Here is a 22,857-nt window from a genome sequence, read left to right as displayed (position 1 = left end):
TTTGATCCCTGTGTTTAAGTGTGTAGGAGCATAGGAGCGCAGGAAGTCGAGTAGAAGACGCAGCAAGCGAAAAGGACGGGCACGGGAAGGGAGTCGACGGACTCGGTGCGTCCGAAGGACGAAAGAGCTGCGGAAGAGTACGCCGGTGGACGAGAAGAACGTGCATGACGTTCGAGGGATGAGAAGCCCGGTAGAAAGCCTGCTCGAGGAGAAGATCGGAAATTGGATTCGGGTGAGCCCTATTTCGATTGGTCGCAATCACCCAACCAATCGGAACTTTGGAAGCCTTCGTGAAGATGAAGAAAAGCTGAAGAAGTCATTGGAGGCGCCCTCAACAGTGTTGAAGGCGCCCTAAATGTTGAAGGCACCTTCAACACTGATGATGGCGCCTCCAACAATGAAGGCGCCTTCAATGTTGTAGAAGGCGCCTTTAGCTTGGTCAACTCGACCGTTTGCGCGTGGATAAAATTTTTTCCGCTCACCTCGGCTGGAGGCGCGCTCAACCCCGTTGGAGGCACGCCCTCAAGGCTCGAGATAAGTTTTCCAGGCGCTATATAAAGGCCCTTGGAGCCAGGAAATAAATCATTCAACTAAGTATTCAATTCCTAGCAACTTGTAAAAGCTTTTAGTGTGTAAAAGATTTCTCTGTCTTCAGAGAAGGAGATTTATAGTGCACTATTCCACCGCCTTGGATTAACAACCCTCTTGATTGTAACCAAGTCAACTGCTGAGTCTTCCTTCCTGCTTTACTGTTAATTAATTTTATTTTTATTATTGTTGCTATCATTTAAGAGTTGAAAGTTTGAGAATGGTAATTTTCATTTGCAGGCAATTCACCCCTCCCCTCTTGTCGGTCCCGCTACACCAACAAGTGGTATCAAAGCCAGACCGCCTCAGAAGGACTGACCACCGACTGAAGCACAAGGATAAAGATGATGGCCGGAACAAGCATTCATCCCCCGAAGTTCGACGAAGACTTCGCTACATGGAGACGAAGAATGGTGGTATTTTTTAAAATGGATTTTGACATTCTTCTAACTATGAAATTTGGTTTTTCAGCCCCAAAAGATAAAGAAGAGTACCAATGGACGAAAAAGGAGCAAGCCGATTTCGTGGCCAACGGAAAGACAGAATTTCACCTGCTCAACGTTCTGCCGCCCTAGGTGATAAGTCGGATCAGAAGCTATGACTCCACCAAAGACCTCTGGGAAAAATTTCTAGAGCTCCACGAAGGCACATCAGAAGCGAAATTAGCAAGGCGCGACATCCTCCGGACTCAGCTGACTAATCTCCGGATGAACAAAGGCGAAAAGATAGCGCAACTTCAAGCGAGAATTAAGGAGCTGATAACACAATTGAATAAACTCGGAGAATTGGTAACAAATCGAGACTCGATCCGGTACGCGCTCAACTCCTTCCCAAGGTCTCCAGAATGGGCGTCCTTAGTAGATGCATACTACATTTCTAAGGACTTTGAGGTAAGTACTTTAGAAAATCTGTTTTCTACATTCGAACTTCACAAGTCTCGAATTGCAGAGCCTAAACAAGTAGAGAAGCCAAATCTCAATATTGCCCTACAAGTCGAAAAGGATGATCCCGACTCTGAAGCGTCGATCGATGAAACTGAAGCGGCGCTATTGGTAAGGAAGTTAAATAAATTTATTAAAACTAATAAATTTAGATTGCAGTCAAGGAAACAACAATGCAACAAAATGACGGTCCGATACTACAACTGCAACGAAGAAGGGCACATCAAGGACGACTGCCCGAAACTAAAGAAAAGGGACAAGCAGAAGTCTCAAAGGTCGACGTCCTTGAAGCGCAAGAGTTTGAAAGCTATATGGGATGAATCGTCATCCTCGGAATCATAAGTCGAAGCATTCTCGGGATTAGCACTGATGCCCAATCATCTTTTTGAAGAAACCAGCTCGGAGATGAGCGTAGATGAAGAGGGAGGATCATCATCAGAAGAAAGCTGTGATGAAGGGGGAGCATCAGATATAGAGGTAATTGAGGTACCTAATCTGACTCCCAAGCAGTCCTTTCAATTCATAAAAGTTCTCACTAAAGACTTAGTTAAATTAGAAAAGGATAATAATGAGTTGAAGTTAAACTTAGCAAAAGCATGCCCCCTAGAAATGTATGATAATTTAAAATTAGAGAATAAGAAATTGAAAATTTGAAAATTGATTATGCATGCTTAAATAAATTTCCAAAATCAAAATTCAAGTTATATGGAAAATTAAACTTGTACATTAGAAAACATCAGGGACAACTTAGGAAAGTTCCCAAAAGTTATGTACCTCTTAAGTTTTTGATTAATGCAGTATAAAGGAACCTTTACTGGGTTCCAAAATCTTTTCTAAACTAAATTTTTTAAATTAAAGCTTTTAGCGAGAAAATTAAACGTTAAAATTTCTTTATGAGACTTTGTCTAAGGAAGTGGTTGTTACTCCAATAACCAAGAAGGTCTAGTACTTCGCCACGACCTGGAAGCTAAAATATTGAAATAAAATATTTAATTAACTTTCTGGTAAAACATTAAAATTAGAATTAAATAATACTTTAAAAAAAAATTCAAACATTTTTAAAAAATATTTTTATACTTAGAAAAATGTTTCATGCATAAAATTTTTTACTTAGAAAAATTCTCAAATAATATTTTTTCGAAATTAAAATTTCTTCTGAAATTAGAAATTTTTGTTTAAATCTTACCTAAGTTTCACTTAGAAAATTTTCAAAAGAAATTCTCAAAATTGTTTAAAAATTGCCTAAGTTAAAAAATTTCTTCTATTTGGAAAATTTTCAAAAATATTTATATTTGTAAAATCTTTAAAAAAAAATTTGGCAATTATTTTGAAATTGATTAGAAATTATTTTGAAAATAATTTCTTTTAAAACTTGAATTTTTCCTTAGAAAACTTCTACTTGAAAATTATGACCCCATTTTTTTGTTTTTTTTTTGCTGTGATCAAAGGGGGAGTGATAGAAATAAGTTTAGGAAAATTTAAGGAAGAGTTAAAAGTTAAAAATTTCTTTTTCTTAGGATTGCAAATTCTATTATTGTAATCTTTATGCTTAAACTGTTAATTTAGTAATTTTTATGAATTACTGTTTGTCTATTTTTTTATTAACTTGAACTTGGGTTGATGCACATCAAAAAGAGAGAAATAGTTGGACCCCATGGTTGTTTTGATGTGATCAACCAAGTTAGGTTATGTCCCTTTTGTTATTTGATCCCTGTGTCTAAGTGTGCAGGAGCTTAGGAGCGCAGGAAGTCGAGCGGAAGACGCAGCTAGCAAGAAGGACGACATGGGAAGGGAGTCGACGGGCTCGGTGCGTCCGAAGGACGAAAGAGCTGTGGAAGAGTACACCGGTGGACAAGAAGAACGTGTGTAGCGTTCGAGGGACGAGAAGCCGGGTCGGAAGCCTGCTTGAGGAGAAGGTCGGAAATTGGGTTCGGGTGAGCCCTATTTCGGTTGGCCGCAATCACCCAAGCGATTGGAACTTCGGAGACCTTTGTGAAGATGAAGAAAAACTGAATAAGCCATTGGAGGCACCCTCAACAGTGTTAAAGGCGCCCTAAACATTGAAGGCACCTTCAACACTGATGAAGGCGCCTCCAACATTGAAGGCGCCTTCAATGTTGTTGAAGGCGCCTTCAGCCTGGTCAACTCGATCGTTTGCGCGCGGATAAAATTTTATCCGCTCACCTCGACTAGAGGCGCCCTCAACCCCGTTGGAGGCGCGCCCTCAAGACTCGAGATAAGTTTTCCAAGTGCTATGTAAAAGCCCCTGGAGGTAGGAAATAAACCATTCAACTAAGTATTCAATTCCTAGCAACTTGTAAGAGCTTTTAGTGTGTAAAAGACTTCTCCGCCTTCAGAGAAGAAGATTGATAGTGCGCTATTCCACCGCCTTGGATTAACAACTCTCTTGGTTGTAACCAAGGCAACTACTGAGTTTTCCTTCCTGCTTTGCTATTAATTAATTTTATTTTTATTATTGTTGCTATCATTTAAGAGTTGAAAGTTTGAGGAATGTACTTTTCATTTGTAGGTAATTCATCTCTCCCCTCTTGTCGGCCCCGCTATACCAACAACTAATAGATATATTAGAAGAAAACAATATAATAGAAAATAATTCTATTTAATTTTAATTATGATATCAAATATAATAAATCTTAATTAATTAAAATCAATTCAAAATTATTTGACATTATTATCATTATATTTCTCTTCAATCCTAAAGTCCTTTAATATCTAACTAATTAGTAGACCAAATATTGTTTTTTGTTTGTTTGTTATGTCAATAGATATATGAAATCTCCACGGAAGCCTCACTTGGAAGTTGCAAAGGAGATTTTAAAATATATAAATTCAACATTAGGCTTGTGCTTATTTTTCAAAAAGAAGACTAGTAGTTCCGTAATTGATTTCACAGTTGCCAACCTTGGTAGAGATTTAGATGATAGAAAAACTACATCAGCTTTTCTTCCTATATATAGTTAAAAATAAAATAAAATTTTGTGTCATTATCAACTACGCAGAGCACAAAACTGATACACTTGCTGCTCAAGAATGTATCTGACTACAAAAACTTACTGAAAATCTACATGTTTGTATACATAAGCCAATTGTAATTTTTGGAGACCACTAGATCAGTACTATCAAACTTGGAAATAAATATGTTTGTATACATATTTAGCTTGACCATCACTCACAGAAATCAACTTGGAAATATAACAGAAGCAATCTACTTGGAAATATAACTCCATTTTGTCACAGACACAAGCAATCTACTTAAAACTATAAGGATTAAATGATTTAAAAAAAAAAAAATTCATAGTTTCTGGTTGTCTTTTTTTCATTTCAGAATCTTGGGTCATAATCCTTTTGACACTTGGGAATAACAGAAAAAGACCTACCTTTAAAGAAGCTCCAAAACAGAAGCAAAATTCGAACAACACATGTTCAAACTGGTCCAATTTTGGAGGGACGTGATTAATTGTCACCATCAGACAGTTACCCCTTAATTTATCATGATTAAAATTAGTCTAATTTCTCCACCGCATCAAGAAATCTCTTCAACCAGCGCAGCGACAAATGTCCAAATTCAAACCATCAATTTCAGGTGCCATGTCCGCTGCGTTCCCGCGCCGATCACAAATCTCTCGACGCGTGTCGGCCGACTTTCCTACCCCGAAGCTTCCGTGTGCTTTCGCGCCACGAGGTGCCGACGATCAGCTTGGAATCTGCGGCGCCCCACTAGTTTAATTTGTCCGGAGACGTTGATGGCTTCAATCAAATAAAAATAAAATTAATATTTAAAATATTTTTTATTTTAATATTATTGGAATGAGTTACTCTTGTAATTTAAAAAGTTAATTAATTTATTTTAATTAAAAAATAACGGCTATAATAACGATACAATAACAACCCATACTAATCCATCCTTATTCTACTTAAATAGGATCGACTATATAAATTTTTTTATATTATTAAATTTTATTTCTTACTATATAATTATTTAAATTTAAATAAATTTTATCTTATTTATTGGTCATATTTTTTTATATTATTAAATTTTATCCCTTACTATATAATTATTTAAATTTAAATAAATTTTATCTTATTTATTAGTCATCTGAATGCATGTTTGTATCATCTTAAATGTGTCTCGTAGAGTTTTCTTTCAATAGGTACAATCCTGAATTCCTTTATAATATTTTTATTTTTTATCTCGTCCATCCTTGTATGTCCGCACATCCACCTTAACATCCTCATATCTGTAACTCTCATTTTCTACTCATGTGTTCGCGTCATATCTCAACATTCAGCTCCATTTTACATAGCAAGTTTAATCATCGTTTTATAAAATTTTTCTTTAAATCTTAAAAGTATTATATGATCACAAAAAACACCTGACACTCTTTTCTTTTTTTTAATGATCTCTCTTGTATTCTACATAAGATATTTTTCTTAATTCCTCCAGCATTTTACAAAAATGTTCCTAAAAATTTAAAATTTTTAGTTACAGATAATTCGTTATTTCCTATCTTAACAATTATCTCGTTATATTTAATATTACTAAACTTAAATTTTATATATTATATCTTTACTCTATTAAGTTGAAACCCTTTTACTTCTAGTATTTTTCATCAAAATTCAAATTTAACATTTATTCTTTCACATATCTCCTCTACTAACACACCATAATAACTATAATAATGTTGGAATTTAAAAATAACATTATAATAATTATAGAATAATTAGCTCCTACCATTGAAACCAAAAAAGAATATTCTTGAAATATATATTTGATGGGTTATTCTTTAAATTTTTGAATAATTTATATAATTCAAAACCTTCTTTTAATTTTTATAAAAAAAAAGTTAAGATGTGTGTATCTCCAACCCATACCTCTTTAATCATTGTGGTGTTAGGGTCCTTTCAATCGGGCTCCCATGGCTCAATTGGCACCTCCCGCAGGTTCGATCCTACCTTGCTAAGTCGGACTAACGATAGCATGGACCATTTCATTAATTATTGACATAATCGTGTTGTAACAAGTTGAAAAAGAAACTTAAGGTGTTATGGTCGAAACTCAGTGTATTTGAACATATCTTCTCCCATATCTTAGTCATCTATATTAATGATTAGTAGTCACCTGTGATTTATTTTCTCCGTGTTGATCTAAGAATAGATTGATGAGGACATTAAGGGAGAATGAATCTCCTTTTGTCACACAAGATGAAAAAAAAAAAAGCTTCCTAGTTGGCGGCAAACTAAGGCATGATGATCAATAATTGAGTTGGTGATGAGCTTGATGGAAAGGGTGAATATATACTCAATCTGATACTTAACCTAGGCCTGAGAAAGGAAGACCAAGTTGACTTCTTGATGAAAAGGAGGAATACGAGTCGACCTACTTGATGGAAAGGGGGAAAATATACTCAATCTGAGACCTGATCCAAGTCTAGAAGAGGAAGGCCGAGTCGACCCCTTGATTGAAAGGGGAAAAACATATTCAATATGAGACTTGACCTAGATCTAGGAGAGGAAGGTCGAGTTGACTCTTTGATGAAAAGAAGGACTACATACGCACTCAATTCGAGACCTAGCCTGGCCTGGAAGAGAAAAGTTGAGTTGACCCCTTGATGGAAAATGGGGATACATACTCAATTTGAAAGCTGGCTTAAGTCTGGGAGAGGAAGGTCGAGACTCGAGTCGACCTCTTAATGGATGATATGATGTATAATGATAGGGTCCGATAGTTAAAAGTCAAGGAGACGTGGCAATTGGAAGTCAAGGAGACATGGCAGTTATAAGTCAGGGGGATGTGACAGTCAGAAGTCAAGGAGACATGACGGTCAGAAGTCAGGAAGATGTGACAGTCGACGGTTAGAGAAAGAAAAAGGGAGACCGCCTGGCGTCATCAGTCGCATAGTCGCATAATTACCGGTTAGGTGCTTACAGATCAGGATCCCAAATCTAACACATAATATGCAACCGAGGGTATTACCTGACATGATCCGACTGGTCGGGTTTTCCCAACTCGGTCTACATATCCAAGCTTGGTTCTCTCAGTAGGCCAACTCTCGGTCAGCTCTTGAGCGATCTCACCACAGCTCTCCCTGCCCCTTAAGACTTAAGTCAGATGTTATACCTGACAGATCATCCCGAGCTGCCCCTAGTCATACTCAGGCAGGACAGAAGGTGCTAGGCGACAACAAAGTCAGGGAATCATAACTGTCTGTCAAAGAATAACTACCATATGTCAGGGAATATTCCAAGAGTCGGCTATCATCTGCGAGTGGAACCTTCTTCCGTCCCATAGAAGGATGTCACGCGTCCTCCATCACCCTACAAGGCCTGACACCCGACATTCTCTGACATCGGTCAGGCTCCAGAAATACGCACGGTCATATAAAAAGGGAGGTCCTCTCCCTTGAGCAGGTACACACACTTCTGCTTTCATCCTCTACTGTTCTTTTTTCTTCGTGCACCTTTTCTTCTGGGGAAAAAGTACCTGATTTGAGCGTCGGAGGGTTTGCTCTGGGGACTTTTTTCCTAGTTTATGGCCTCTAACGTTCCGTGTGCTTGTTTAAGTGTGCGTAGAGCTCAAGTACAGCCAGCTTAGTCATTGTTGTCCGTCAGCGCCACGTGGGGATCCGTTCTTGTGGGCACATACGATAAGAGTGTCATAGTCGTCTCTCCGTCGACACCAGCGACAACTGATCCGATTTTCGTCTGACTCAGATTCTGAATAGGATCAATGGAAAAGGAGAAATACATACTCAATCCGAGACCTTCCCTAGGTTTGAAAGAGAAAGACCATACTCAAATTGAGGCATGATCTAGGTCTGAGAAAGGAAGGTCAAGTCAACCTCTAAGGAAAGAAGGAATACATACTCAATTTGTGATCTAGCCTATGTTTAGGAAAGGAAGGTTGAGCATACTCAATCCGAAACCTAGCCAAAGTCTAGGAGAGGAAGGCGAGTTAACCCCTTAATGAAAAGGGGGAAGAATAATCAATCCCAAGACCGGTCTAAATCTGCTAGAGATGAGTACCTGAAACTTCTTAAAAGCAATTTATGATAAAGAGATGATTTACCTAAGGTAAGGTGTTCAACTCACAAAGGTCAAAGAGAACCATTATCAAACAAACACATTACGTACATAGATGAAAATTTCATTACCACATATTCTTATATCTTTGTATATAGGACTAATAGATGATGAAGAACCTTCTACATTTCAAGAAACAAAAAGAAACAACGAATGAATGAGAGCTTGTCATGGATGTCGAAATAGATGCTCCTAATACAAATCAAATTTGGAGTCTTTTCCCCCAGTTCTTGCATTAGTTGCATAAGGATTTTCTCAAAAAATTAATAAAGTTTAAAATTATTGACTATTAATTTAATTGTATATATATTAATCCAATTAATAAAAAGTAATTGGATATGGCTGCAAAAATGTACCGAAGATCTATGTATATTCTTATACATGTCAATTGTAATAACAGAAAAGACCTAGAAAAGAAGCAAACTCGAACCACACACGTTAAAACGTTGTCGAATCTTGGATTGGAGGGGTGTGATTAATTTCCAGTCAATCCCAGCATCACTATCACGATTAGAAAAAAAAAATACGTAGCCAATCACTAGCTATAGAGTTATAGCCGAACTGATTTATAAAAATACCCTCTTATATAATATTGATACGGTACATGATGATGAGATCAGACAGCGTACTTGATCGGAAGTCAAGCCCTCGGGACGGTCAGAAGAAGTCAAGCCCACGAGGCAGTCAAAAGTCAAGCCCACGAGGCAGTCAAAAGTCAAGCCTACATGGTGGTCAGGAGTCCGGCTTACGTGGAGGTCAAAAGTCCAGCCTACGTGGCGTTCAAAGGGCCAGGTTACAGGATGGTCTAGGTCGGGCCCAGTTCAGGGCACATGGACCAATGCGTACAGGTCGGAATATGCAAAGCAAGGATCACAAGTTAGGATTTATAGCCTCGCGGCACATGGACCAACGCGTACAGGTCAGAATATGCGAACCAAGGATTACGGAGCAGGATTTACAGACTGGCGGAGCAGGATAATCGGACTGAGGCGTACAGGTCGGGAAACATAGATCAAGGCGTACAAGTCGGGAAACATAGATCAAGGCGTACAGGTCGGGTTAAGTAGAATCAGACTATGGCGTACAGGTCGGGACAGGCGGAATCGGACTGAGGCGTACAGGTCGGGATAGACGGAATCAGGACGCACAGGTCGGGACAGACGGAATCGAACTGAGGCGTACAGGTCGGGTTAAGCGGAATCAGACTATGGCGTACAGGTCGGGACAGACGGAATCGGACTGAGGCGTACAGGTCGGGACAAACGGAATCGGACTGAGACGTACAAGTCAGGATTCAGGATAAACGGAATCAGACTATGGCGTACAGGTTTGGACAGACGAAATCGGACTGAGGCGTACAGGTCGGGACAGACGGAATCGGACTGAGACGTACAGGTCGGGATTTAGGATAAGCAGAACCGGACTAAGGCATACAGGTCACGATACAAGGTAAGACAGGTCAAACACGATATAAGGTAAGGCAGACCAGGAGTTCACAAGATAAGACACGCAAAACAAGGTTGGATGTACAGATCTGGATTTATGAAACAGCTACAAAACAACAAATACAGGTTAGCCACAGGTCTGTGCCCACAGGTCGGGGTCGGCAAGCACGAAGACGCAACCTAGGAATAATGAACTTAAAAAGGTCGTGCACTACACGACAATCAAACAAGGGAATCGTAACCATCCGTCAGAGAATAATCACAGCGTGTCAGGGAATATGCTAACGGTCTAGGGCTTGTTGCCCCCTCGATTCTTCCTTCGACCTATAAGAGGATGCTCCGTGTCAATAACCGCCAGACAAAGCCTGACACCCGACATTCCCTGACATTCATCAGACTCCAGAAACACCCACAGCAGTATAAAAGGGAGGCTTCGTCTTTATGTAGGTACGCTCACTCGTCTTTCACTTTTCGTGCTTTCACTGTGCTTCTGGGGAAAAAGTACTTGACTTGAGCGTCGGACGGCCTGACCTGAGGACTCTTTCCCTGGTTCTTGGTCTCTAACGCAGAGGGGGCTTATCTGAGTGTGCGCAGGGTCCTTACTTCATCATCTCCATCATCACCCCCCGTTATCCACTCGTGTAAGCCCTTCCGGCGGGTGCCAGATCGACCAGGCTTCGCAACGACCTTCCGTCAACCTCGAGGACAGCGCGGCCCGCCTCCATCCTACTCAGCTTCTGAACGGGATCAAATATGACTATGGCATTTGTAAAATATAAATAAGTCAAGCCATTCATGAATTATATATTTGGATCTCGATTAAAAAAAAATGTTCAATTAAGCTAACGAGCCGAAGTCAAGTCTGATTTCAAATTTAAAAATATAATCACATTATTGAGCTAGTTCAAGCTTAACAGTATTTATACTAAGTATAATAATATATTATTAATTATTATAATTAATTATCTTAAATTAGTTCGAACCAAATTCATTTAATTTTTAAATAATTTTTTTTCGAGCTAAGTTTAAACTGAACTCGAACTATATTTAATTTTATTATAAGTCGTATTTAAATTTAAGAACTAAAATTTAAATTGAACTCGAACTAAACTCAAATTAAAAGATAACGAACTGAACTTAAACTTTTTATTATTCGGCTCAATTCAGCTCCGATAGGTGAACCTTTTCCAAAAACGATCACAATTAAAATTAGACTAATTCTCCACCGCATCAACAAATTTCTTCACCCAACCCCGCAACACCATCAATTTCAGGTGCCACATCCGCCGCGTTCCCGCGCCAATCACAAATCTCTCGACGCGCGTCGGCTGACCTCTTACTCCGCCAGCTTCCGTGTCCGTGCGTGCCACGAGGAGATAAGTGCGTCACGTGCCGACGATCAGCTTGGAATCTGCTGCGGTCCCACTATGTCCGGAGACGTGTTAGGCTTCAACCAAATAAAAAAAACACAGAAAAGATAAATACTAAAAGTGATACGATGATGGTGGAAACCTACCGAACACGAAGTTAATTGTCAGGATAAAAATTAGATGATCAAGTGTTAAAGAGTCGAACGAAGAATAATAAAAATGATCAATCGAGTGATCAGATCCTAATCGATAAGAGATGCTTTCAAGTTGATCCTTATTTCGGTTCGGGATGATGTATAAGATAATTGATGCTCGACATGAAGTAATAGGATATTAAAGGAGACCGAGTATCTTGTTTGAACGGGAGGAAGGCAGGTACTACAAAACCATCACATAATGGAGCCACCAAGATCAACCGAACGGTGGGGTCCTGGCTGAGCGGCTATCCTGTTCGGCCAAGCAATGAGACCTGGCCACGGACAGAACGAAATTTTGGCCGAGCGGCTACCTCGCTCGATCCAATAACGAGACCATTATAATATCTCTCGACATCCTTTTAGGAGATAATGTCGTTGATACGAGGCATGAGTGACAGGTAAATCGTACGACTGAAGTTTCTATTGTCGCATCAGGATATGTATGTCTCGTTAAGTTATGATGTCAGAAGTACTTTCCTAACAAGACCTTTTCAGGGGACACATGGGAGAGCATGTCCATACCTCGAGAAGCACGCACACTACTCACCATGATTTTATATAAAGTGGGTACATCATTGATGGAAGTACACATTATTCTTGAGTTTTACTGTTGCTAGTGTTCTCCACTTTTCTTTATATTCCAGTCAATGGCGGAGCCAAGCATTGGCTTACCCGAGCTATTGCCCGGGGGGTCTAATTGATAATTAAGCTAATTTTACTTCTTCACTCCTTGTATTTTGGATTTTCAGAGAAAAAAAAAGGACTTTTAGCCCGGATGATAATTTTAGTCCAAGTGAATTATGATTCCGAGTGATTCCGATAATTGAACTCGATTCTGATTTATTTTATAAAACGAAGTAAAGTCACCCGATGAGTGAAATCGTCATCTCGCAATTTCCCAGCTCCACACATCGGATAGGATCAAAACAGCATCAGATATTTTATATCTAAGATATTCTTTATTTCGTCGTAACATTTTAAACTCGTTTCTAATCACTTGAACTCATTTTAAATTAATTTTAAATCGCTTTAAAATCACTTAATTAAATTCTAAGTCATAAATTTTAAAATCTTAAATTCTGAATATTATTATTATATTAAAATACTTTTTATTAATTTTAATTAAAATTATTTTAAATTTATCAAAATTATTATTATATATATATATTTTTTTAAAAAAAATCCATGGTCCGATAATTATTATATTCTTAAAAAAAAGGTAGATCCGTTACCTTAGCGGCCCCCCTAGTGCCGGCCCCACGGATATGGAGGGAGGTTCATGCAGGTACACAGGCCATAGGCACATGGCGGGGTAAACCCCAGGTCGTCAGTTCCTGAGATTCGACCCCTGGCCATTACGCCAGAGATACCATGCGCCCACCGTCTGCACTACGTCCTGGGGGCAATTATTATTATATTCTTAAAAAATTAATGGAACGTTGTTTTAATTTTTTTTAATAATTTACCTAATTTAAAACGTCTTTTTAATTATATTTTTTAAAAAAAAATCGGGTTCGGAATTCGGATGCGTGTATCTCTGTCCATACCTCTGTAATCATTGTGGCAGTAGGGCCCTTCAATCCGACTCCAACGGCTCAGTTAGCTCCTCCCCTAGGCCCGGTCCGGCCCTGTCGATTCGGACCGGCGACAGCATGGACCGCTTCATTAATGATTGACTGTTGACGTAATCCGACTGTAGCAAGACGAAGGAAGGAAGCTTCCGGGTTGGCGGCGCGGCCTGATGATCGATGATTGAGTGGGTGGTGGGCACGACGGGCACGGGCAGTCCTCGATCGGTCAGTGTAGACTCGAGTCATCCCTCGACTTCTTCCTTTTTGTTGGGTAGGAAAAATAAATAAAAAAAAAAAAAAAATCAAAGAGATAATCCATAGAAATAATAATGGAGAAACGACAGTTTACTTCATCCCAAAGCTTTGGGAGTTGAGTCGAGATGAAGCTCCCCCAGATACGACTCGACTCCCTCCGTTTCTTCTTCTCCATTAAATTCAATGGAAGCCACTTCCTTCCTTTCTCACACTTCTCTTCTCCTCTCTTCTTAGTGCAAAAAACACACGTGCTTTAATTAATTTGAGAGGGCCGGCCGATGACTCCGGCTAAGGCTTCGCCGTCGTCCGCCGCCGCCATCTCGGCCTACTGCTCGCAGCCCAAGAACCCGCGCGGCGGCCAGCCGGAAGGGCCGACGCGCGCTCGTCTTCGCTCGGCCTCGTTCCACCACGCGGCGGCGGCGGCGGCGCATCCGGAGCACCGCCAGATGCGGCGGCCGAAGACGCAGCCCGAGCTGCTATGCCGCGGCGCGGCTACGTCGTCGCCGACGAGGGTGCCGGCGAAGGTGCTGGTGAACGTGGCGGTGCAGCGGAGCCTGGGCCCCGTGCAGGTAGTGGCGTCCACGGAGTGGAGCGTCGGCGAGCTGGTGGCCGCCGCGCTGGCGCGCTACGACAGGGAGGGCAGGCGGCCGACGCTGCCGGCCGCCGAACCCTCGGCCTTCGGGCTCCATTACTCCCAGTTCAGCCTCGAATGTAAGGGAAAAAATTAAAATTAAACCTCGATCGATCGTCAAATTCAGCTCGATCCATTCGTTTCGATTTCTCATTGGATCTAATCGAATTATCAGGTCTGAATCCTGAAGAAAAGCTCATCAATTTAGGATCGAGAAACTTCTTCCTCTGTCTTAAGCCAGAAACAGAGAAATCGAACTCCTCCTCCTCCTCCGGCTCCGGGTCGGCGGCGACGGCGACGGCTTCTTGCTCGAAGCAAGCCGAGGAGGAATCGAAGATGCGCCCCTCGTGGTTAAGTTTCATGGATTGCTTGCTATAATTAGCAAGAAAACGCGAATTGGAGCTGGCGGTAAAGATTTTCAGATGCGTTCATGTATGGAAAGATTCTACTGCTATAATTAATTAATTAATTAATTAATTTGTTGCTGTTCTTGCAATGATGGGAGAATGAATATTAATTTGAGCCTCTCACATGCCTACTTGAATTTCTTAAGTTTGATTTTTTTTTTTAAAAAAGTAAATTTTTTAAAGAAAAATAATTTTACAATCAAATGCATTTTTTTTCAAAAAAAAAAACAAAAAGAATCAACTTGTATTTTCTTTTAATATTTTGATTTTTCTTTGCTTATAACTCTAGGATACGTTAAATAATATTAAATTATTTGAGAAAAACCTTTTTAAAAATAAATATATATATTTTATGTGAAACGAGGGAATCTAATCTTCAAAACTAGAGTTTATCTTGCATTGGTTGCGTAGCACAATGTTTTTTTTATATGATTTTATTCTTTGGAGACAGCTAAAATAAATGTCCATTACGATTTTATTAAAAAATATATAAATTTAATTTTAAAGGGCTAGACATTCTTGCCTGCTTAGTCTAGTGAATATCTTAATCATCTAACTACTTCGTAACCACTTTAACTAATCCAATAATATTGATTCTACATTTCTACTGAATTAGTTCAATTAATTTAACCACCTAATAATTTATTTTTTTCCCCAAGGTACGATGTAGCGGAAGAGTGTGAAATTATCATCTAAACACTCGTGATTTAATCCTCAACTACACTGCTTTTGTAAGAATTTTCTTCCAAATGGAGTATGCAAGCACGGGATGCTAGGCTTCTAAGTTACCCCACTGTGAGCATTTCACGATTTATCTTAGTTGTCAGCGAGAAACTTTTATAAGGCAAGGTTGGTCGCCCTAGGTTCGGTGTTACCTGACTCAACATCTATTTAGCTTTTTTGGCACCATGTGTATAATTTATGCCGACTAATTTTAGTGGTGACTGATCTAACCCCATAAAAGTTTTTCATAGGTCATTAAAATAAATCTGGAAGCACTCGCAGTAAGCGCCCATCGACCAAGAGTTCTTAGGTCAACTACATATTAAGAGAAATTCATTCGTTAATTCGTCGAAGTAAAGACTCAATCCTTAAATGTCTAAAAAAACTAATTAACAAGTCATATACTTAATGTGGTGCGTTAAGAGACAAATAACTAGAGTTCAATCACACAGGGCACACTAACTGTTGGAAGCAACAATATGTTATCGGAGATTTATAGGGTATTAGCTGAATTTAAATTACACTGAATTAAATTCAACTTACAGTCGAGATGACCTGAGCAGATAATCTTAGGCTGCTAGCAGGGGCTGATTTCTGCTATGTGGCAAAGAGCGGCAGATCAGACTAAATTGCCGAACGAGCAGATCGATTGAGATGCAGGCCTGTGTTGCCGAAAGACCGAGCAAGCTCGACCAGACAAAGAGCATACCAGGCGAGTAGGCAGGCTTAGCTATAGGCCGATCGGGAGAACAGACAGGCCGAGTGGTCAGAGAGGCTGGTCGGGCGGTCGAAGAGACCGACCGGGCGAGCTGACCGAGGCCTCAGATCAACGACAGCGTTAATGGCCAATTAATGATCATTACTCGCCGAGCAGTGAAACAACCACCGTTTCACTCTTCAACAGTAAAATGTTGGTTGTTTCACTTAGGCAAATTTTACCCCGGACCGGTTCGACATTCGATGCGCACAGGTCATGTCCGCATACGAGTCAACATTGTTCAGTGTAATCTGAGCCCTGAATTTACACCTCCCCTACGCACCCACACGTGAGAGAAAGCCTCTCCCTGTACATTTATTCACATCCTTAATGCATGTAAATCAATATAAATCAACCAACATACTATGAAATTCTCAATGTGAGACTAAAGTTTCATTCATAATAGATCTTCTATCCTCCTATACCTCTTCTCTATTCACACATATTCAACACTAATTATGATTAATCTATTGGGACACTTCACCATGCATCAAGTCAGGAGTCATCTTCCTTTTTGGAATTTGTTTGGAAAGTGGACGGTCAGATCAGATCGTCCACGTCCAAATTAATAATGGATATCTAGTATTAAAAAATCTATTTAATTTATTGACTACTTAAATTGAGTTAAGTTGGAACTTTTTACTCTTAATTTTTGTGAAATTAATATATATATATATATATTAAAATTTAAACTAAACTATAAATAATATTAAATTATTTGAGAAAAACTTTTTTAAAAATAAATATATATTTTATGTGAAATGAGGGAATCTAATCTTCAAAACTATAGTCCATCTTGCATTGGTTGCGCTAGCACAATTTTTTTATATGATTTTATTCTTTGGAGACAACTAAAATAAATATCCATTACGAATTTATTAAAAAAATATATAAATTTAATTTTAAAGGGATATCTTAATCATCTAACTACTTCGTAACCACTTTAACTCATCCAATAATATTGATCATATATTTCTACTGAATCAGTTCAATTAATTTAACCACCCAATAAATTTTTTTTATTTTTACCCACGGGCTATGATACAGCGCAAGAGTATCAAGTTATCACCTATGTACTGACAATTTAATCCCCAATTATGATACATTTATAAGAATTTTACTTCAAATGGAGTATACAAGCACGGGATGCTAGGCTTTTAAGTCATCCCGCTATGAACATTTCACGATCTATCCTAGTGGCAAATGAGAAACTTTCATAAGGCGAGGTCGGTAGTCCTAGGTTTGGTGTTACTTGACTCAACATCTATTTGGTGTTTTTGGCGCCATGTGTCTAGTTATGCCGACTAATCCTGGTGGTGACCAACCTAATCCCATGAAAATTTTTCATCGGCCACTAAGATAAATCTGGAAGCACTCGCAGCAAGTAGCCATCGACCAAGAGTTCTTAGGTCAACCACATATTAAGAAAAATTTATTTATTAATTCACCGAAGCAAAGACTCAATCCTTAAATACCTGAAAAATTAACAAGTCGTATGTTTAATATGGTGTGGTAAGAGATAAACAACTAGAGTTCAATCACACAGGGCATGCTAACTATGATGGACCTATTGGTGAAGCTGGAGCGTCATGTCAGGAGTCATTGTCCTTTGTTTGGCAAGTGGTAGGTAAGATTAGATCATCTACGTCGAAATTAATCATGGATATCTAGTATAAAAAAAATCTATTTGATTTATTGACTACTAAATTGAGTTAAGTTGGAATTTTTTTCTCTTAACTTTTGTGAAATTATATATATATATATATAGAGAGAAATTTTATGTTGCGGTGTAATTCTTGCAGTTTTGCTGCGGTGCATCATCGTCAGCGAGTCTTTATATCTGCACCTGCGAAGAAATCTAGGCCTGGACCGATCAGGCTCCAACCTGATCGGTCTGGGCCTCTCCTGATCGGTCTGTGGCTGATCGGTCCCCAGACCGATCAACCAAGCAAAATCTGCCGAAAACGCTAGCAGACACAGCGCTGCCGATTCTGGCCGCGATCCGGCCGGAATCCGGTCGCGACCGGATTCCGGCAGGATCGCGACTGGATTCCGGCCGGATCGCGGCCAGAATCGGCAGCGCTGTGTCTGCTAGCGTTTTCGGCAGATTTTGGCCACGAAACGGCCGGATTCCGACCGCGATCCGGCCGACGGTGGCCGGGCGTCCAGTGGAAGGTCGGCAGTCGGTGGTTTGGCGAGGTTGGCGAAGAAGACGAGAAGAGAGATGATGCACCGCAGCAAAACCGCAAGAATTGCACCGCAGCATAAAATTTCTATATATATATATATATAGAAATTTGATATCCTGCGCGCCCGCACAGTGCGCGACTGTGCGCGCGCGCGCAGGATATCACTAATTTTAGTGTTTTTTTTATTTATTTTAAAATTTTGAATTAAAAATAATAATTAAAATATTTTTTAAAAATTTTATTTTTAGGGTTCAGGCTTTGGGTTATAGTATCAAAACTATTTTTTTTTAGATTTTATCTCTAGGATTAAGGCTTTGGGTTATAGTATCAAAGCTATTTAGGGTTCAGACTTTGGGTTATAGTATGAAAGCTATTTTTTTTAGATTTTACCTCTAGGGTTCAGGCTTTGGGTTATAGTATCAATGTTATTTTTTTTTTAAGAGTTTATCCCTAGGGTTTAGACTTCCCAATTGGGTTATAATGTTTAGTAAAAAGAAAAATTAAAAATGAAATAAATTTAAGTATTTATGGAATATTGTAATGTGTTTAGGAGATATATTTATGTATTAGGGATTTATATAAATAATTATTGATTTTTTTAATTAAAATTTTAAAAAAAATTGGAAAAAAAAGTCGGATATGCTGCGCGCGCGCACAGTCGCGCACTGTGCGGCGCGCAGCATATCACGACTGTATATATATATATATATATATATATATATATATATTAAAATTTAAACTAAACTATAAGGCTACGTTTGGTTGGGTGTAATGTAATCTAGCTTGTAATGTAATCAAATTTGTAATGTAATATAATGTAATCTTGATTACATTACTACGTTTGGTAATGTAATGTATGTAATCTTTGATTACAAAGGTGATTACATTCTTTTGTTTGGTGTCCATTATTTTTTTATAAGGAATGTAATTCATATTATTATAAAATGACAAAAATATCCTGTGACCTCTATTGGCGGTCGCCACACCTCTGCCGGAGTTTGCGGCAGCCATCGGCAACCAGCTGCCGCCGCCACCGTCGGTCGCCGCAGCAGGCCACCGTTTTCGCCAATCGGCGGCGATGGGAGACGGCAAGCGGGCGACGACCAGCGGACAACGGTGGCGGAGGCGGACGGCGATCAGCGGCCGACGATCGACGGTCGGCAATTGGCAGCGGTGGTGGTGGCCGATTGCCGGCGGCCGGCGACCGACGGCGGCGACCGGCGGCGGCGGCGGCCGGCGACCGCGCGGCGGCGGATGGGGGCCGGCGACGAAGGTCGGCGACCGGTGGCGGGCGACGGTCGACAATAGACTAAGAGTATATTCGGCATTTAAACTTTGGTGAAACAATGACCTCGTAGTGTAATCGGATTACATAGCATTTGCTTTGTAATCCAGATTACAAATCTTCACTACCTTTTGTAATCCAGATTACATTACATTACAAGTTTTAAATCAAACCAAACAAAATAATCGACTTTGTAATGTAATCTGGATTACATTACAAGGTAGATTACAGGCTACCAAACGCAGCCTAAATTCAAACCAAAATTATAAGGTGGACTAAAATGCTCTAGTTTGGATATAGATTTTGGCTCTATATATTTTATATGGCTTAGACATGCCTTAACTAGTTGGCTAAGCACCCTTATCTCCTTTTGTTGTTTTGAAGTACAAAGTATCCATGTTGACACATCTCAAATTCTTATCTTAGAATGTTAAGGGACTAATAGGTTTACCATGAGATAAGATGGGGTGAATAGTATTTGTCGAAAATTATGAATTAAAATGGGTTACGCAATGAATAATGAAAGTAAAAAAATAATGCTAACACAGATGATTTTACTTGGTTCGGAGTCTATGACGACTCCTACTTTAAGATACACGATCGTCTATCGCTTTCGTTGAGCAATCATTATCAGTTCGAATAATTAGTTACAAATATTGAGTACAAGAACTGAAATTAGTTGTTACCGACAAATAGAAAGGAAATCGGAATCTCTCGTTCTTTGAACTTTGGAGTAGCCTTTCGGTGTCGTCGGAGCTTTTTCGAAGCAGCACGCAAAAATGAAACTTATAGTAGTTGATATGCTGAAGTTGCTGGTTGAATGCTCTTATATAGGTCCATTCCAAGTGCCTGGAATCCCTCCGGGTGCCTGGACCGTTACTGACGTGGTGATCTCTCGTCGAAATTTCATTCGCGAAGTTTATCCAGTTCCGGACGCCTGGACCCCTTCTGAGTGCCTGGACCGTTGACGTGGGTTCGGCCAGTTGTTACGCTCCAACTCAACTTCGAGATAACTTTTCTGGTCCGGGCGCCTCGAATAGCTCTGGGGCACCAGGACTACCCAAGTGCCTATGGCACTCACCCGGACGAGCTGGTTTGGGCCCCCATACCAGCTCCGGGCGCGCGGAGTCCGGGCTCCCTGGCTCCCATTTTTCACACTTTTCCTTTCTGCAAAAAAGAGTTAGTCCAGGCAAATAAAAATATATTTATCTTACAAAATAGAATTAGCACAATATAATAAGTTAGGAGTAGTAATTAAATCTTGTCCCCCCAAAATCAGGATCTAGTCAAGGTCTCAACTTAGGTTTCCCAAATAGACCTAAGTTGGACTGACGTCTACAGTTCTTTCAATCGAGAACGCGTCCTCACTAGATCTTTCCTCCAGTTGCTTACCTCTTACTTACCAACTACAGTCGCTTAACTTACGTTTGACCCATCAGGTCTTCTTGCTAGTTGTCATGTTCGCAGACCCAACTGGACTTTCCGCTAGATATCAGGTCTCATGGATCTATCTAGACTTCCCACTAGCTATCAGGTCTCATGGACCTAGCTGGATTTCAGCCTAGTGTCAGGTCCTTTAGACCCGTCAACTCCTGCACACTTGGTAAAGCATTTAGATCACATAACACTCTAACTTTAATTCACTTGTCATTCATCAAAACCTGAGTTAGATCATTCATGCAAATTACACTAATAATCTCCCTCTTTTTGATACAATGATAACACGGGTTAAAGTTAGAAAAGTAATATTGAAAGACAATATTAAAATACAAACAAATGATCTAAGTTGGTTTTGCATTTATTTTACGTGATCAGATTTGTTTATTGTTTTTCTATATTAACTCTTACCCTCCCCTTTTGGCATTCATCCAAAAAAAATTAAGTAAAGGAAATACAAACATAAGAAAGGTAATGCTAGATAGTAATACAAAAATTAGTTGAAAGTAAATAGTTTATATATTTTAGACTTAGGGAAAGGTTTTGAAAAGAAGTTCAGTCAAATAATTTTTAAAAGTATTTTGTAAGTCAAATTTGGGAAAATTTCTTTACCATTTTTGATTAAATATTTCTAAGTCCACTTTTTCAAAGTAAGTGGGGAAAAAAATTCTTAAGTGAACTTTTTAAAAAATTTAAGGAATATTAAAAAAAATTAAGGAATTTTTAAGAAAGATTTCTAATTGTTTTGAAATTTGATTCTCCCCCTGAATCTAATACCTTTATTGAAAACAATAAACACAAAACAGCCGAAAATGCAAGCATGATTTGATAAATGAACTAAAACATCTAGTAACTAAAGTGAAAATCAAATAGCATCAGGTCAGTATGAACTACTGAAATGGTCAGCATAACGTAATAAGTGAAATAAAACACCTAAAGTGAACACTAAATAACATCAGCCAAAAACTAAACTACTAAGAAGATGAGGAAGAAGGGTCGGAATCTCAAGATCGTAACATATTCATCAACTCAGTATGACGAGTCTGCTCCGCCTCTCTAAGACTGGAAATATCCTGTCGAAGACTCGTCATGGATGTCTCAAGTCCAGTAACTTGGTCATATAAAGTACGAGGGACTAGAGGCGGGGGTTGCCCAAAAAGATCAGCTATGAATGCATGTATCTCGGCCTCCTCTCCTGGAGCTAGGTCAGGATGAGGCTGGGCTACAAAATCAAGAGATGGTTGGGTGGTGTCGCCTTCTTTGCATGTCATGCGACACTTCAAATTATTTATGATTGAGAACACATTAAAACTCAAGAGAAGAGTTGTAGTAAGGAGTCCCAACTTGTATTTTTTTTTTCAGGGATGACTAATTTGTCTGTGTAAATTCTAGATTTAAAACTATTTTTGGATTTTCTTATCAAAATTTAGGAAATTGGTTTTGGTTAAACTAAAAATAGATATATGAAAGTTGTGTAACCAGAGAATGATAACTCATGACAACTCTGAACAAAAATATACTCACAATCAAACAATAACAAGATCTTCTTCAGTTAACTTTAGAGATCAAAGTCAAATCAATTGAGTATTGCAACATAGGTTATGTTCCTATAATTGTTGTAAAACAAATATGACCACTAAAATTCAGAATAGCTCTCATTGAATTACACTAAACAAATTCGGAAACATCTATTCCAACTTGTATCCCTAATTTTAGAATCAACAGCAATTCAAATTGTAACAAATCTAGCTCAGACATCAAATGTTTTTGATCTTAAGAAAAGATTTCAAACAGATTCAGTAGCTAAAATAGGAAATTGAATGCAGAAATTCATAGAAGAACAAAATTGCGAATAAAAGTAATCAGATCATTGGATCTAAACAATTTATATTGAAATCATAGGTAAAAAAAATGTTCGACAACTCAAATCGAGATCAAACTCCTTCTCTCTGTCGTGACA

At 39.1% G+C, this 22,857-nt stretch overlaps 1 protein-coding gene across 1 annotated transcript; it reads left to right on the top strand.

The window, feature by feature from the left end:
• The first annotated feature begins 13,569 nt into the window (after positions 1-13,569).
• On the top strand, positions 13,570-14,629 carry LOC122022288 (uncharacterized protein At4g22758-like). The gene is made up of 2 exons (XM_042580246.1): positions 13,570-14,179; positions 14,275-14,629. The coding sequence occupies exons 1-2, from the start codon at positions 13,747-13,749 to the stop codon at positions 14,475-14,477; spliced, it is 636 nt and encodes a 211-aa protein (XP_042436180.1). The 5' UTR covers positions 13,570-13,746; the 3' UTR covers positions 14,478-14,629.
• The last annotated feature ends 8,228 nt before the right edge of the window (positions 14,630-22,857 follow it).

This window comes from Zingiber officinale, chromosome 9B (genome assembly GCF_018446385.1).
Source record: "Zingiber officinale cultivar Zhangliang chromosome 9B, Zo_v1.1, whole genome shotgun sequence".
NCBI classification, from domain to species: Eukaryota; Viridiplantae; Streptophyta; class Magnoliopsida; order Zingiberales; family Zingiberaceae; genus Zingiber; species Zingiber officinale.
Note: the sequence above shows the minus strand (reverse complement) of the source record. Positions and strands in the feature narration are given on the sequence as shown.

Bases quoted from the DNA above. Each gene is read 5' to 3' on its own strand.
- LOC122022288 (XM_042580246.1), top strand. From the start codon at position 13,747: ATGACTCCGGCTAAGGCTTCGCCGTCGTCCGCCGCCGCCATCTCGGCC. The intron at 14,180-14,274 runs GTAAGGGAAAAA...TCGAATTATCAG, and splicing joins CTCCCAGTTCAGCCTCGAAT to GTCTGAATCCTGAAGAAAAG.